Source organism: Enhydra lutris, unplaced genomic scaffold, assembly GCF_002288905.1.
Source record: "Enhydra lutris kenyoni isolate GAN:26980312 unplaced genomic scaffold, ASM228890v2 scaffoldscaffold25, whole genome shotgun sequence".
In the NCBI taxonomy this organism is placed as follows: Eukaryota; Metazoa; Chordata; class Mammalia; order Carnivora; family Mustelidae; genus Enhydra; species Enhydra lutris.
Genome location: NW_019154109.1, coordinates 4,587,064 through 4,599,443, shown reverse-complemented (window position 1 = coordinate 4,599,443; position 12,380 = coordinate 4,587,064). Strand labels below are relative to the sequence as shown.

Below are 12,380 nucleotides of genomic sequence, written 5' to 3'. Positions count from 1 at the left end.
TCATCCCTCCTCCCCCGACCTGAGGTTGTTATCGTTTCTGTAGTTTTGCTTTTTCCAGAATGTCATATATTTGGAATCGTACAGCACGTAGCCTGTTCAGACCGGCTTCTTTCAACTAGTGATAGACCTTTAAGTTTCCTCCATGCCTGTCCGTGGCTGGATGGCTTAACTTTGTCTGGTGTATCTTTGAGTGTTAGTCCACGGGATGAATATACCACAAAATATTAATCTTTGCTGGTTTTGGCAATGCCAACAGCGCTGTAGGAACAGTCCTGCATAAGTATGAACATTTCCATCAGGCAGATTCCTAGAAATGGAATTTCTGGATTAAAGCACATATATTTTTAAACCTTGGTCAATGCTGCCAAATTGTTCTTCAAAAAATCTTGCAATGATCGTGGCAGTGCCCTTTCCACACACCCTCACCAACACCAGATATGACTAATCCATTACACAATTGTTTTTCTAATGAACAAAATGCACCCCCCCACCCCGTGTGCTTTAATTAAAATGCAAGCGTGTGGGGCCCCTGTTCCATGGCGGGCACTGTGCTAAGCATTCTGCTTGCATTATCTTTAATTCCTGGGATCATTGTTTTTCTCCTTTGAAAGAGGAAGAGCTTCACAAGTAGGAAGCAAGATTTTAAATCAGTCTGGCCCTGCAGCTCACGCCCTTAGCGTCTCCCATGTGGCCAGAGGAGAGAGTGGGCAATCGGATGGAGTCAGGCTGGAGCCCGTCGGAAAGCAATCCCAGAAAGGGGGGGGAGCTCAGAGGAAAGCAGCTCTTTGCCTCCCCCGTGTCTCCTCTCCCAGTCGCCACTGGAGGCAGTGGAACCGCATCTTTCGCTGGAAGTGCCATGACGTGATCAAGTCCAAAGTCTTCTACTGGCTGGTGATCCTGGTCGTTGCCCTCAACACCCTGTCGATTGCCTCTGAGCACCACAACCAGCCTCTGTGGCTGACCCACTTGCAAGGTGAGACACAACCGAGTGAAGCCAGAAAGGGGACAGATGTGGCCAATGGCCAAAGCCAGCCAGTAGCACCTCAGGTTTGGCAGAAGACGTCATGGAGATATTGACATTGTTTTCTAGAAATTAGAGGCTGGTAATACTATTTTCCTCATGGCATCACCAGGGGCAATAACAGCAGCCAGTTGGGAAGCCCAGGTGTCTGGGTAAATGATTACAATTTCAGATACTGAGCATAAGGATTACCAGCAATCTAGAACTCCAAACATCCAAGTTCAAATTCTACTGCCGAAACAGCAGTCTTTCACCAACTATTTATTGCATGCATGGTATATGTAAGGCATAGACAGTGAATTCAGATGCAGAGAGAATTAATAGGCTCTTGCCTTCCAGGAGTGTATTTAGAGGAGAAGATAGATGCTCATGAAGAATGTCAAGTCCACATAGAGAGGGCAACCATACAAGCAAATATGGGGCAGTAAGAGGATTATAGGGGAGGAATGTTGGAGCTCCATGGACCTTAAAGAATCAGTAGATGAGCCCCCCAGCAGTCAAAGGGAAGGGAGGATTCCCCCAGAAGGAACAGCATATGCAAAGACGTGAGGATATAGAATAGTATGGTGAATTCAGGGAGCTGTAAGAACTTCGTATGTGACTGAGAGCAGCGGGAGGGGTGTTTGCGTGTCGAGGCCCTTAAATACTTGAGCAAAATATTGGGACTTTAAACTTTGGGTGATGGGAAGCTAATGAAAAGTTGTCAGCAGGCATATAACACGATCAGACCAGAATTTCTGAAGGATCAGTTTTGGTGGAAGTCAAGTCAGCCTCATCCCCACGATAGACATTCTTCTGCCTGTGGAGCTCTGAACTGCGAAAAGGCAGAGACTAAGAGAACAAGGAGACCAGTCCCAACATGGCGGACCAAACTAAGTGCCCTCCAAGTGTAGACACGTGGCAGTGCTGCTTAAGTCATAACAACAATATTTCAAAGAAAGACAAGGAAGTCTCTAGATGGCAGAAATGAAGAAACCACTGAAAGCCAGAGGCAATGAGCTCATGAATTGATTTCCAGGAACATTCTAGACCTAGAGCTAAACCCTAAAGAGTGGCAGTTGGGTTCTTAATGACCGGGCAGGGACAGGAGACAGGGGCCCAGAGCCTGGGTCAGGTGAGGAACAGAACTGACCCCCTGGATAGAGCCAGAGCTTAGGGTTACCCCTTTGTGAGGGAAGCAAAAATCTCACCGCATCGGGCTGGGGAAAGAAGGTGGAAGTTTATCCATGCTGGAGGCTCTGGGAATAAGGAAAAATGTCTCAGGTGAAAAAATTGAAATCCAATCTGTGCCCTATATGTATGGGCTCCAATTTGTACTGTTCCAGATGGTGTAGGGATCCTAAGCTAAGACAGTAACATAAAAAACTAGTCAGAGGCAAGGGAAAACCCTGTGGTGCCCAGCAGAAGCAAACATACGCCATCCTTTAGGGATGCTTCTCAAACTAAGGCATACAGAACTCCTGCAGGGAAAAAGCATTTCCCAAAGAAGAGCTTACAACAAAACAATTGCAAAACAGATAAGGAAGAGGGCCAGCTGGAGGAAGAAGTATCAAGCCCAACCAACAGGAAGGAGCAACCCTGGGAGCCTGAGGTAGTAGGACAACACAAAAGACACTATGTTTAAAATGATGAAAAAGATTAAAGAAGGAATATAAGTAGAAAAGAAGACTGTCTTTTTCTATGCGAAGGAGGTTGGGAGAAATTTGCCACCAGTCTTCTTGAGAGCTCTTTGAATGTGTCAAGCGTTGCCAATGCATTGTCTGAGTACCGCCCACCCAAAGGAGTCAGAGACTTGAGGTTCCTGGCCTCCGCAGATAAATGGATGGTAGTGCCACTTACTGAGATGGGGAAGGCAATCAATGGCTGAGTATATTTGGAGGTGGAGGAGGATGGGTACTACTCCATTACTCATCAACTTAGTCTTAGGCATGTTGAGTTTCAGGTACCTTTGAGATATCCCAATGGAAATGTCAAGGAGGCAGATGGCAAAATAGGTCTGGAACTCAATGGAGAGGTCTATGTTGAAGAATTAAAATCTGGGAGTCATTGGCAGGGATGGCCACTGAAGCTACAGTCTTAGAAGACATCCCAGATCATCAGAGGATATATATACTAAATGTATAGCTCAAGGCCAGCATCCAATGGTTAGGTAAAGAATTACATCTGCAGAGGAAGCTTGGGAAAAGCAGGAGAAGTAGAAGAAATCCAGAAGGATATAGGGTTACAGAAGCTAAGGAAAGAGAATATTTGAAAAAGCAAGAGTGGTCAACAGTGCCTAGGGCTTCTGTGAGATCAGGAAAAATGAGGGTTAAAGTGCTCCTTGGAAGTCATTGGTGACCTTGAGAGAGCCTGTTGGTGGAGTGATCAGGTAGACCCAGTTAGGTATGACTTAGAGAGCAAATGGAGCAGGGTAGGGTGGGAAGAAATGAAGGGATCCAAGTCAATAGCTCTCTAGGAAGTCTGGCCGTGATAGGGAGGAGAGAGCTGGGACAGGAGCTACGGGGACAATCGGAAAGACTTCGGCATTTAAAAATGGTGATGGGAGAATCCAGTTGAAAGGAGAAGTTAAACACATAGGAAAGAGAAGTGATCATTGGCAGTGGATTTCGTGAGGGAGGGGTGGGGGGGTGCTGGTGAGCAAAGAACAGGTGGACAGGTTGGCTTTGATAGGAGGAGGACGCCCTCCTCCAACAGGAGAGAAGGACATGTACAGTAATGAGACTATGGCAGGGCTTAATTAACTTAAGCCAAATTGAAAGTAATGAAACTCCCTCATGATAAACATGGTATGGCTTAGCATTTGAGAAACTTACATCAGCATTCCCTCAATGGGCAAACATTCACCAGATTTTATGGATTTTGAGAGTGGAAAAGGGATGATGCTTTGGAAACTCAGCAAGGGGGTTTGGGGCGGAGGGCTCAGCCAAGGTTGTGGCCTGGAGACAGGGCAGGGGGAGAGAGAGCGAGCAATGCTGAGGCTGGCCCCCCCACCCCTACCCCGCAGATGTAGCCAACCGAGTGCTGCTGGCCCTCTTCACCATCGAGATGCTGATGAAGATGTACGGGCTGGGTCTGCGCCAGTACTTCATGTCCATCTTCAACCGCTTTGACTGCTTCGTGGTGTGCAGCGGCATACTGGAGATCCTGCTGGTGGAATCGGGTGCCATGAGCCCCCTGGGCATCTCCGTGCTGCGCTGTATCCGCCTCCTCAGGATCTTCAAGATCACCAAGTGAGCGCCGGGAGGGTGGGCACGGCTCCAGCGGCCCCACACCCACAGCGTACCTGGTCTGCTCTGCCAGGGGCTCCGTCCCCGTGGTCTGGGGTCTGGGCAAGTTCATGGGTGGCCTCTTCCCCAGGACGTCCCTCTTTCCCTGAAAGAAATGACTTTCCCCTTTTGACTTCTTTCCTTAATTTTTTTTCCCTCTTACCTCTTACCATCTGGGCAGGGATACTGGGCAGAGGTGCAGCATGTGGCGTGGAGGGAGGAAAGAGGACAAGAAGAGTATGGGAGAAGGAGGAAGGGGAGGAAGATGAGAGGAAAGGAGAGGTGGGGAAAGGGGATGGAAATGAGGAGGGAGAATAAAGAATAAAGAGGGAGGGAGCAGAGACGGGCTCATCGGCTTCCCAGGGTTTATTGAGCAGCCGCCTGAGCTGGGGACTAGGCACAGGGGGTGCAGGGGTGCAAGGGATAGAGGTGGTCCTTACTCTCCTGGGGTCCATAGTCTGGTGGGGTGGTCGGAAGTTAGCCGGCAATCGCACAAAGGAACATGAAACGACAAACCATGAGAAGTGCTAGGATGGACAGAAAGAGTGGGTGCCCAGCCTCCATCCCGGAGCCTCCCGGAGGCCCAGAGGCTGCCCCTTCTCCTTCTGCGTCCCCTCAGGCCTGAGCCTTTGCCTTGGCCTGGCCAGACCTCAGGGGCTCCGCGGAGGGGCGCGTGGGGAGGGGGCGCGACTCCTCTGCACCTGCGACCCTCTGCCCTCAGGTACTGGACGTCTCTGAGCAACCTGGTGGCATCCCTGCTCAACTCCATCCGCTCCATCGCCTCGCTGCTGCTGCTGCTCTTCCTCTTCATCATCATCTTCGCGCTGCTGGGCATGCAGCTCTTCGGGGGAAGGTACGACTTCGAGGACACAGAGGTGCGGCGCAGCAACTTTGACAACTTCCCGCAGGCCCTCATCAGCGTCTTCCAGGTATTCAAGATTCAGGATTCCAGGATTCAACACTGCAGGTGCTGAATCCCACTTGTCCTCCAAGAGCGGGGGGGCATCACCTCCTCCAGGAAGCCTTCTCAGATCTGCTGGTATGAGTTCGGGGTCCCTCTGCAGGCCCTCCTCTTCCCCTGTGTCCTCTCCATTGTAATAGCTGCTGTTGGTCTCCTGCACCCTCCGGAGGCTGGGAGCTCTGCCCGGTTTGTCCTATTTGTCTTTGTCCCTGGTACCTAGCAGGGCGCTGGCCCATGGCAGGGTCACTGATACTGACTGAGTGCAGTCTAGGGGCCCACTTTCTCTCCCGTGCCCTACTCCCATCTCTGAGCACAGAGTCAGCCAGTGAGCTCTCCCCCAACAAGACTGAAAAAGCCCCAGAGAAATGCCAACCATTTCTCACCGCAAAGATATGGCTCCGTTCATGTTCGCGAGAAGCCGCCCAGAGGAGCGTGGCTGGGATGTACCTGAGGCCTTCAGAGCCGTGGGCCTCCCGGAGGAGCTTCCTCAGTGTAGAGCCGAGAAACGCTCCTCTGTGCGGGGCCGGCACTCACCGGGGAACCTCAGTCCGTACCCGTGAGAAGGGCCGTGTGTGGCCATTGGCGGGTCTTCCAGATGACTCTACCCTCTCTTCCATTCACCCTGTGGCTGGTCGGGCATCACATGTGACGAGGCACCTGACATTTCACTCTATCTCTGGAGGCTGGGATGCCAGGAGGCCTGGGTGGGGGCCATACGGTTAAACCTAGGCATTAGGAACGGAGCACAGGGAGGTGGTGACCCCACAGTCAGACCCCTTGGCTCTGGAGAGGCAACAGTAGGATTTCTGACCATGGAAGAGGTTCCAGGAGGGGAGCAGGGGCCTTTCATCCTGGTCGTGGATGAAGAGAGGATAGGTCTAGGGGCCTTTGGGACCACGCAGTCCCGAAAGAGGACTCTGGAGACCCACTGCGACCCCCTCCCCTCACTGTGCTCCCTCTCCCCCTAGGTCCTGACCGGTGAAGACTGGAACTCCATGATGTACAATGGGATCATGGCCTACGGCGGACCGTCCTACCCCGGGGTGCTCGTGTGTGTTTATTTCATCATCCTTTTCGTCTGTGGCAATTGTATCCCCTTGGGGGCAGGGCACAGAAAAGAGCTATGGGAGGGGGCGGGCGAGGCCCTGAAAACGGGGGTCCTGGGCACGCACATGCCAAGCAACAGGCCCTCTGGCTGGAGGGGAGCCCCCAGACTCATGGGGCAGGGTGGGTGGGCTAGGACATGGCGAATAGCAATTGCAGGGAGAGCTGTAGGAGAATTCCCCCCTCCCCCCAGGAATGTTCAAGAATCACAGAGGTGACTGGTTACGGGTGGGCAGATTTCTTCCTAGAGAGGCTGGTGAGTCTGGAGCAGGCAGGAGGAAGGACAAGGTTTGGCTGTAGGGCCATGAGGTTGGTAGGCAGCCTGGTCCGAAGGTTTGGGAGGTAGGCAGGGAGGAATGAGGGAAGAGGAGGTGGAGAATGAGACAAGCAAATGGAAGGGTGGGGTGGTTGGGGCAGAGAGAGCCAGCAGGCCCGGGGGGTTCTGAGGTCTGTACACGGCATTTGGTAGGTATTATGAGTTGGGGGCTGGGGAGGGAGGGAGCCAGTGTTCCTGGAGCTCATGGGTGCCAAGCATGACTCTCTCAGACAGTGCCTCACAGGCTCCCCACTCAGCCCCGTGTGGAAGCTGGGATCAGTCGTGGATGGGAAATGGGGGGGCACTCAAAGCCCATCATGGGTACCCCCATGCAGCCAGGCTGCCCTGTGGATGCTCGTCCGTGTCCTCGGGCCCATGCCATCCCGTGTGGTAACTCTGGCAAGAGGCCCTCTGACAAGCCCACCAAGGCAGTGGGGTTAAGCCCTGCCAACCACTGGACAGGGTGGGACTCTGACCCCAGAGTCTTCCTTTTCATCCACAACCCAAGACTCCTTAGCAGGATGACCTCAGATATCCTGCTCAATGTCTTCCTGGCCATCGCTGTGGACAACCTGGCTGAGGCCGAGAGCCTGACTTCTGCCCAGAAGGCCAAGGCTGAGGAGAGAAAGCGCAGAAAGATGTCCAAGTGAGTGCTGCCTCTCCAGCAGGGAGGGGCCTGGCATGCTTGGCAGTGGCCTCCCCGCACTGGAGCCCGATGAGCAAGGGCTGTGCCACGGTGACCCCCGTCCCAATGGGCAGACTTGTGCACCCACACGTTTAGGGATGGCTGACGTCCTCTGAGCTGTCCCTGGGCGCAGAAATGGAGGTGGCCCCAGGAAATGGGACAGCAGAGCCAAGCAGGATCCCACCAGGGAATCCTGGTGGGGAGTTCTGGGAACTTGCCTTCTTGAAAGGAGTCCTTTCCCTCTGCTGAGCCGTGCACACGTCCTAGTGGTGGTTGGTTTCTCGGGGCTGTACTGTTCTCTCCGTCAGTGAGTTTGGCATGTAACTCTCCATAGCCTGAGACCCTCCTCTAGGAGTAGAAGCAGGACTGGCCTGCCAGTCTAACTGGAAACGAGTCACTGCAAATGAGTCACCTGGGGATCTTGTTAAAATACTGGTTCTGATTCAGAAAGTCTGGGCTGGGGTTGATGGTCGGCAGGTCTAACAAGCCCCCAGGGGGCGCCGATGCTGCTGGCTGGAGAACCACACTGAGTGGTTCTAGACAAAGTCCTGCTTCCTTCGATGCCCGTGTCTGCAGGAATGGTATGCCCATCCCTGGGAGGCAGGATGGGAAGAGAAAGACAGAAAGACCAGCAATGAAATCCAGATACTTCCAAAGAGTTGAGTCCCATCTTGGACCAAACCATGCTCCCACACTGTGAATTCTTGATGAACCAGGTGCAAAACCCCTTTCCACCCATCTACCTGTCAATGAACACTGAGTGTGGTTGACCAGTGAGCCATGTTTAGCCACGGGCCCAAGGTGGGCATCATGCCTTCTTGTCAGAGACTCAGGCCTATAGCCCTTCCCTCTTGGCAGCCTGCACTGTTCCATCGTCCACAGAGCTCCCTGAGCCCTTGGTGTGAGATCCCTCTGAGGATGCCATCAGACTAAGCAGATCCCTGAGAACTGTCTAGTCAGGCTTCTACCGTGGGCTTCCTTGGTTTTTTAACTCAGGGGTCTCCCAGACAAGTCGGAGGAGGAGAAGTCAGTGATGGCCAAGAAGCTGGAACAGAAACCCAAGGGCGAGGGCATCCCTACCACCGCCAAGGTGAGCATATCACATGGGGTGTTTTCAGAGGCAGGATGGGGAGGAACTCTGCAAGTCCTCTGGGTCACCCCCATGACTTAGGGTGCTGGGGGTGGGTAGGGAGGTGGAGAGGGGCTATCTGCCTGGTTATCAGCCAGGTGAGGGCATCTGTCTCCACTCTCCTGGGGAGAAAGTCGATGGCTACACTCCCACAAGGAATCCATTGTACTGAGAGGCACAGACACCCCAGTCTGGGAACCAGACTTCCTCAGAGTCCCAGCTTCCTACCACAGTCAGGTGTCTCCCGCCCCATTTGACACCCCCGTCCCATTGAGAGGCCCAGACTGGTTCCCCCCCCACTTCCTGCTTGGTCCAGCCTGGCCCTGCTCAACCCTTCTGGAAGCTGAGGAAGCGGAGGTCAAAGGGTTCGGGAGTTGGGCCCCAGACAACTAAGCCGGGGTTGCCTTGTACAGGCTCAGACAGGCTGAGGTCTTGGCAACTCATCTGACTTTTCTGGGCCTGGCTTCTCGTTTGTAAAAAAAAGAATGATCCTACGATTACCTACCCCCAGGCTGGAGGGAGGATTGAGCTAAGGCCTACCCTACCCCTCCCGTAAGTGCTCGGTAAGTAGAAACTGCAGCTTTTGTATTCATCATCTTCATCGTATTCCTACAGCTGAAAATCGATGAGTTTGAATCTAACGTCAATGAAGTAAAGGATCCTTACCCTTCGGCTGACTTCCCAGGTGAGGGTCTTGGGACTGTTAGGGTGTATGCTAGGGAGTTGATTTCTCCCCAGGGACAATCTCTTGCACGTCCCCTACCTGGATCCTTCCACGAGGGGATCACGCCACAGAGACATCCCTTCTGACCTAGTTCCGCATATGAGCCACCACAAGCCTGCCTCTCCCTACAATACACACAATAGAAAAAACCACACATTCTGTTTTCATTTAATTTAGCTAGTATTTACTGAGTGCCCGTTATGTACTTCAGTGCTGAGGACTCCGTTTTCACGTTTTCCATTCTGGCCACGTGGAGCAGACCACAGACGTCTGTCTGTGTGGTGTAGGAGACAGACAGGTTGCTCACCCCTCAGTGTCCATCAGGTCTGGGGGCTGGACTGAAACAGGAATAAATAGAACCTTGACTTGCACTGTGGGAAAAATCGAAATGAAAGAGACAAGGGTAGGGCGGGCAGGAGGGTGATACATAGCCACAGAGAAACCATAAACGTCTCGCAAATGCAAATCACCAGTGGCTCCCACAGAGAGCCATTCATCTGTGCCAAGGAGAGAACACCTTGGCAAGAGCGGGGCCAGGCTGGGTTCCTGTGAACAAGCTACCTGGAAGAGGCTGGAGCCCCAGAGCTCTGAGGTTCCCTATTAGCTCCCTCACGGGTCCTGGGAGCACGGGGTCACTGGTGCAACGTCATGGCTCTTTGTGGGATCCGCAGATTAGCATCTGTCTACCTCAGCGACTCAAGTTCCAGGGGGACTTTCTGCGCCCCAAATGGCACAGCGTAGGCCCTCAACAAATAGATTGAATGAACACATGAAACGATTTTGCCTAGTGATGTGTGGGGAGCACAGAGCTGATAGAGACAGGACTAATAATATTTCTTTAAACGTTTGCCAGTAATGAATATTTGGGTTTTAAAGTAATGCATCCCAAGCTGTTTTATCTAACGACCATGACCTAGCAATGAGCGTGGCTGGTATGCCGGGGAAGGGGGCTGACCCAGGAAATGGGAGGTTAAGGAAAGGGTAAGTGTTGGAAAGAAGTGGGGAGGGTAGAGGGTTGAGGGGTTGTGAGGTGGGCGGTTGGAAGGGAGTTCTTACTAAGGAGGTTGAATATGTTTATCCTGCTTCTTTCCAAAAGACAATTTGAAATGCCTTAGGCTTAGGACAAAAGAGACATACAATGAAATGAACAAAATGGGCACAAACAGGGAAAAAAGAAAGCAGATATGCTAACTTTAAGAATTAACAGTTTCTTCCATTAAGCATAAGATGTGTTTTGGGGTCCTTGGCAGCCAGGGCAAGATGGGCAGTGTCACATTAGGACGCTCGTTGTGAGGCAGGAGAAAGGGGGGTGACGCTGAGAGCCGGTGCGGAGAGCAGAATCGAGTGGAGGGAGCAGAATATAGTGGCTCTTTCTGGGCTTCCCCAAAGGGCCAGGAGGAGTAGCGGTGAGGTGGCTATGGGGTGAGGTCAATAGGAGACTGGGCAAGACCTGGACAGTGAGGGGCACCCCGACTTTGACAGCGCCCTCCAGTCTGATCACTGGATCCTCGCCTCCCCGCTCACCCCAGCTGAGGAGCTCAGGGAGTGTGCTGTCTCGTGAGGCCGTGAGACTTAGCCAATAAACCTAGAGGGTCCGTCTCTTCTTCCTCTACCCCTCCCACCCCAGGATCCGCCTCAGTACTGGCGACTGGCTGAAATTCAAGGATATTGATTTTTTTTTTTTTTCCATGCTGGCAGTTCCTCTCTGAAATGATTATTTTTAGAATCCTAGCCCAGGAGAGGAACTCAGAGTCTATTTCAATAAGCCTCCTGCCCCTAATCAATTTCACAAATTGGGAAGCTGAAACCCAAGAAGGACAGGGTCTTGCCTAGTCAGCACAGCAAGTTAGGGGCAGAGCCTGGACCACAACTCACGTCTCCTCCAGAGCACGGTCCCCCCTCTACTTCCCAACTGTGAGCATTTGAGATGGTGTGAGTCCAGCCCTGAGACAGAAGATGAAACAGCAAGGCTCCTCGACTTTGCTCCTGGCCCCACTTCTGGAGGGTTCTGGGACCGACAGTTTTCCCTGACCTATTCCCCAAGGGGAAAGGGAGATGCCTGGGCTGGACTCTGCTGACACCCTTGTGGCCTGCACTGGCCTGCTCCCACCCTCACTTGTTTGTGGGTTGGGGGTTCGTGGTTGCATTCAGAGCACAGAACCTGGGGAGCAGGAAAGTCTGTAAAGATGCCTCCAACTTCTCTCTCTCCCCTCCGCACAGGTGATGATGAAGAAGATGAGCCTGAGATCCCCGTGAGCCCCCGACCACGCCCCCTGGCTGAGCTGCAGCTGAAAGAGAAGGCGGTGCCCATTCCAGAAGCCAGCTCCTTCTTCATCTTCAGCCCCACCAACAAGTGGGTGGCCCCTCGGCTGCTGTGCAGGGTGCTTGTTGGGGCTCTCAGAAGGGGCTGGTTTCTGCTCTAAAAGGACCCCCTTCTCCTGATTCTATGGGCCTACCATGACACTGTGAGAAACTGACGTCCTTATCTTCAGATCTTGTGCCCTGCTTAAAACGCTAGTATCTCTGGGAGAAGGAGTGCTCGAAACCTTAGCGGTTACTTAGAGCTAAGAGGGTTTGTATATTTTGCTTCCTTTTTGAGGGCGATTTTAGACAGGACGGGGGATGAGAACCAGGTGAAGCTGTAGTTCTTACTGGCTTCACAGTCCTAAACCTTTAACATATGCACAGACTATAGTCTTCACGGAGTTTCATCTGTCTGCTTCCGGGATGGGGATCAGCCTGCCCTGTTCGCTTGGCTGGAAACCACAGGGTGGCGGGGGAGTGCTGGGGTGGGTGGGGGCAGGGATTTGGCTGGGGGAGGGGACTGAGGCCGCAGAAACAGCAGGAGGGGTGGGGTGGACCAGCCCTGGCATGTCCAGCCAGAGGGCCTTTCAGGTGCAGGCTCCAGGGTCTCTCTGCCCTACAGAGGCTGGAGAGGCCTGAGTGCCCAAGGGCTCACAGTTCTCCTGGTCCCCTCACTGTTCCCCCACAGGATCCGTGTCCTGTGTCACCGCATTGTCAATGCCACCTGGTTCACCAACTTCATCCTGCTCTTCATCCTGCTCAGCAGTGCCGCCCTGGCCGCCGAGGACCCCATCCGGGCCGAGTCTGTGAGGAATCAGGTGATGGCGGATCCCCGCTTTCTGCCAGTTCAGCACCCCTCGCCACCCGGCT

General features: G+C 53.0%; 1 protein-coding gene across 1 annotated transcript in view; it reads left to right on the top strand.

Moving 5' to 3' along the window:
• LOC111150995 (calcium voltage-gated channel subunit alpha1 S) overlaps positions 1–12,380 on the top strand; it is a 66,769-nt gene that overhangs the window by 26,926 nt on the left and 27,463 nt on the right. Inside the window, exons 10-18 of the mRNA XM_022508677.1 lie at positions 813–973; positions 4,026–4,251; positions 5,009–5,216; positions 6,217–6,337; positions 7,200–7,314; positions 8,350–8,443; positions 9,098–9,167; positions 11,427–11,559; positions 12,199–12,328. Coding sequence (XP_022364385.1) covers positions 813–973; positions 4,026–4,251; positions 5,009–5,216; positions 6,217–6,337; positions 7,200–7,314; positions 8,350–8,443; positions 9,098–9,167; positions 11,427–11,559; positions 12,199–12,328 — 1,258 coding nt within the window. The remainder of the gene's footprint in view (positions 1–812; positions 974–4,025; positions 4,252–5,008; positions 5,217–6,216; positions 6,338–7,199; positions 7,315–8,349; positions 8,444–9,097; positions 9,168–11,426; positions 11,560–12,198; positions 12,329–12,380) is intronic.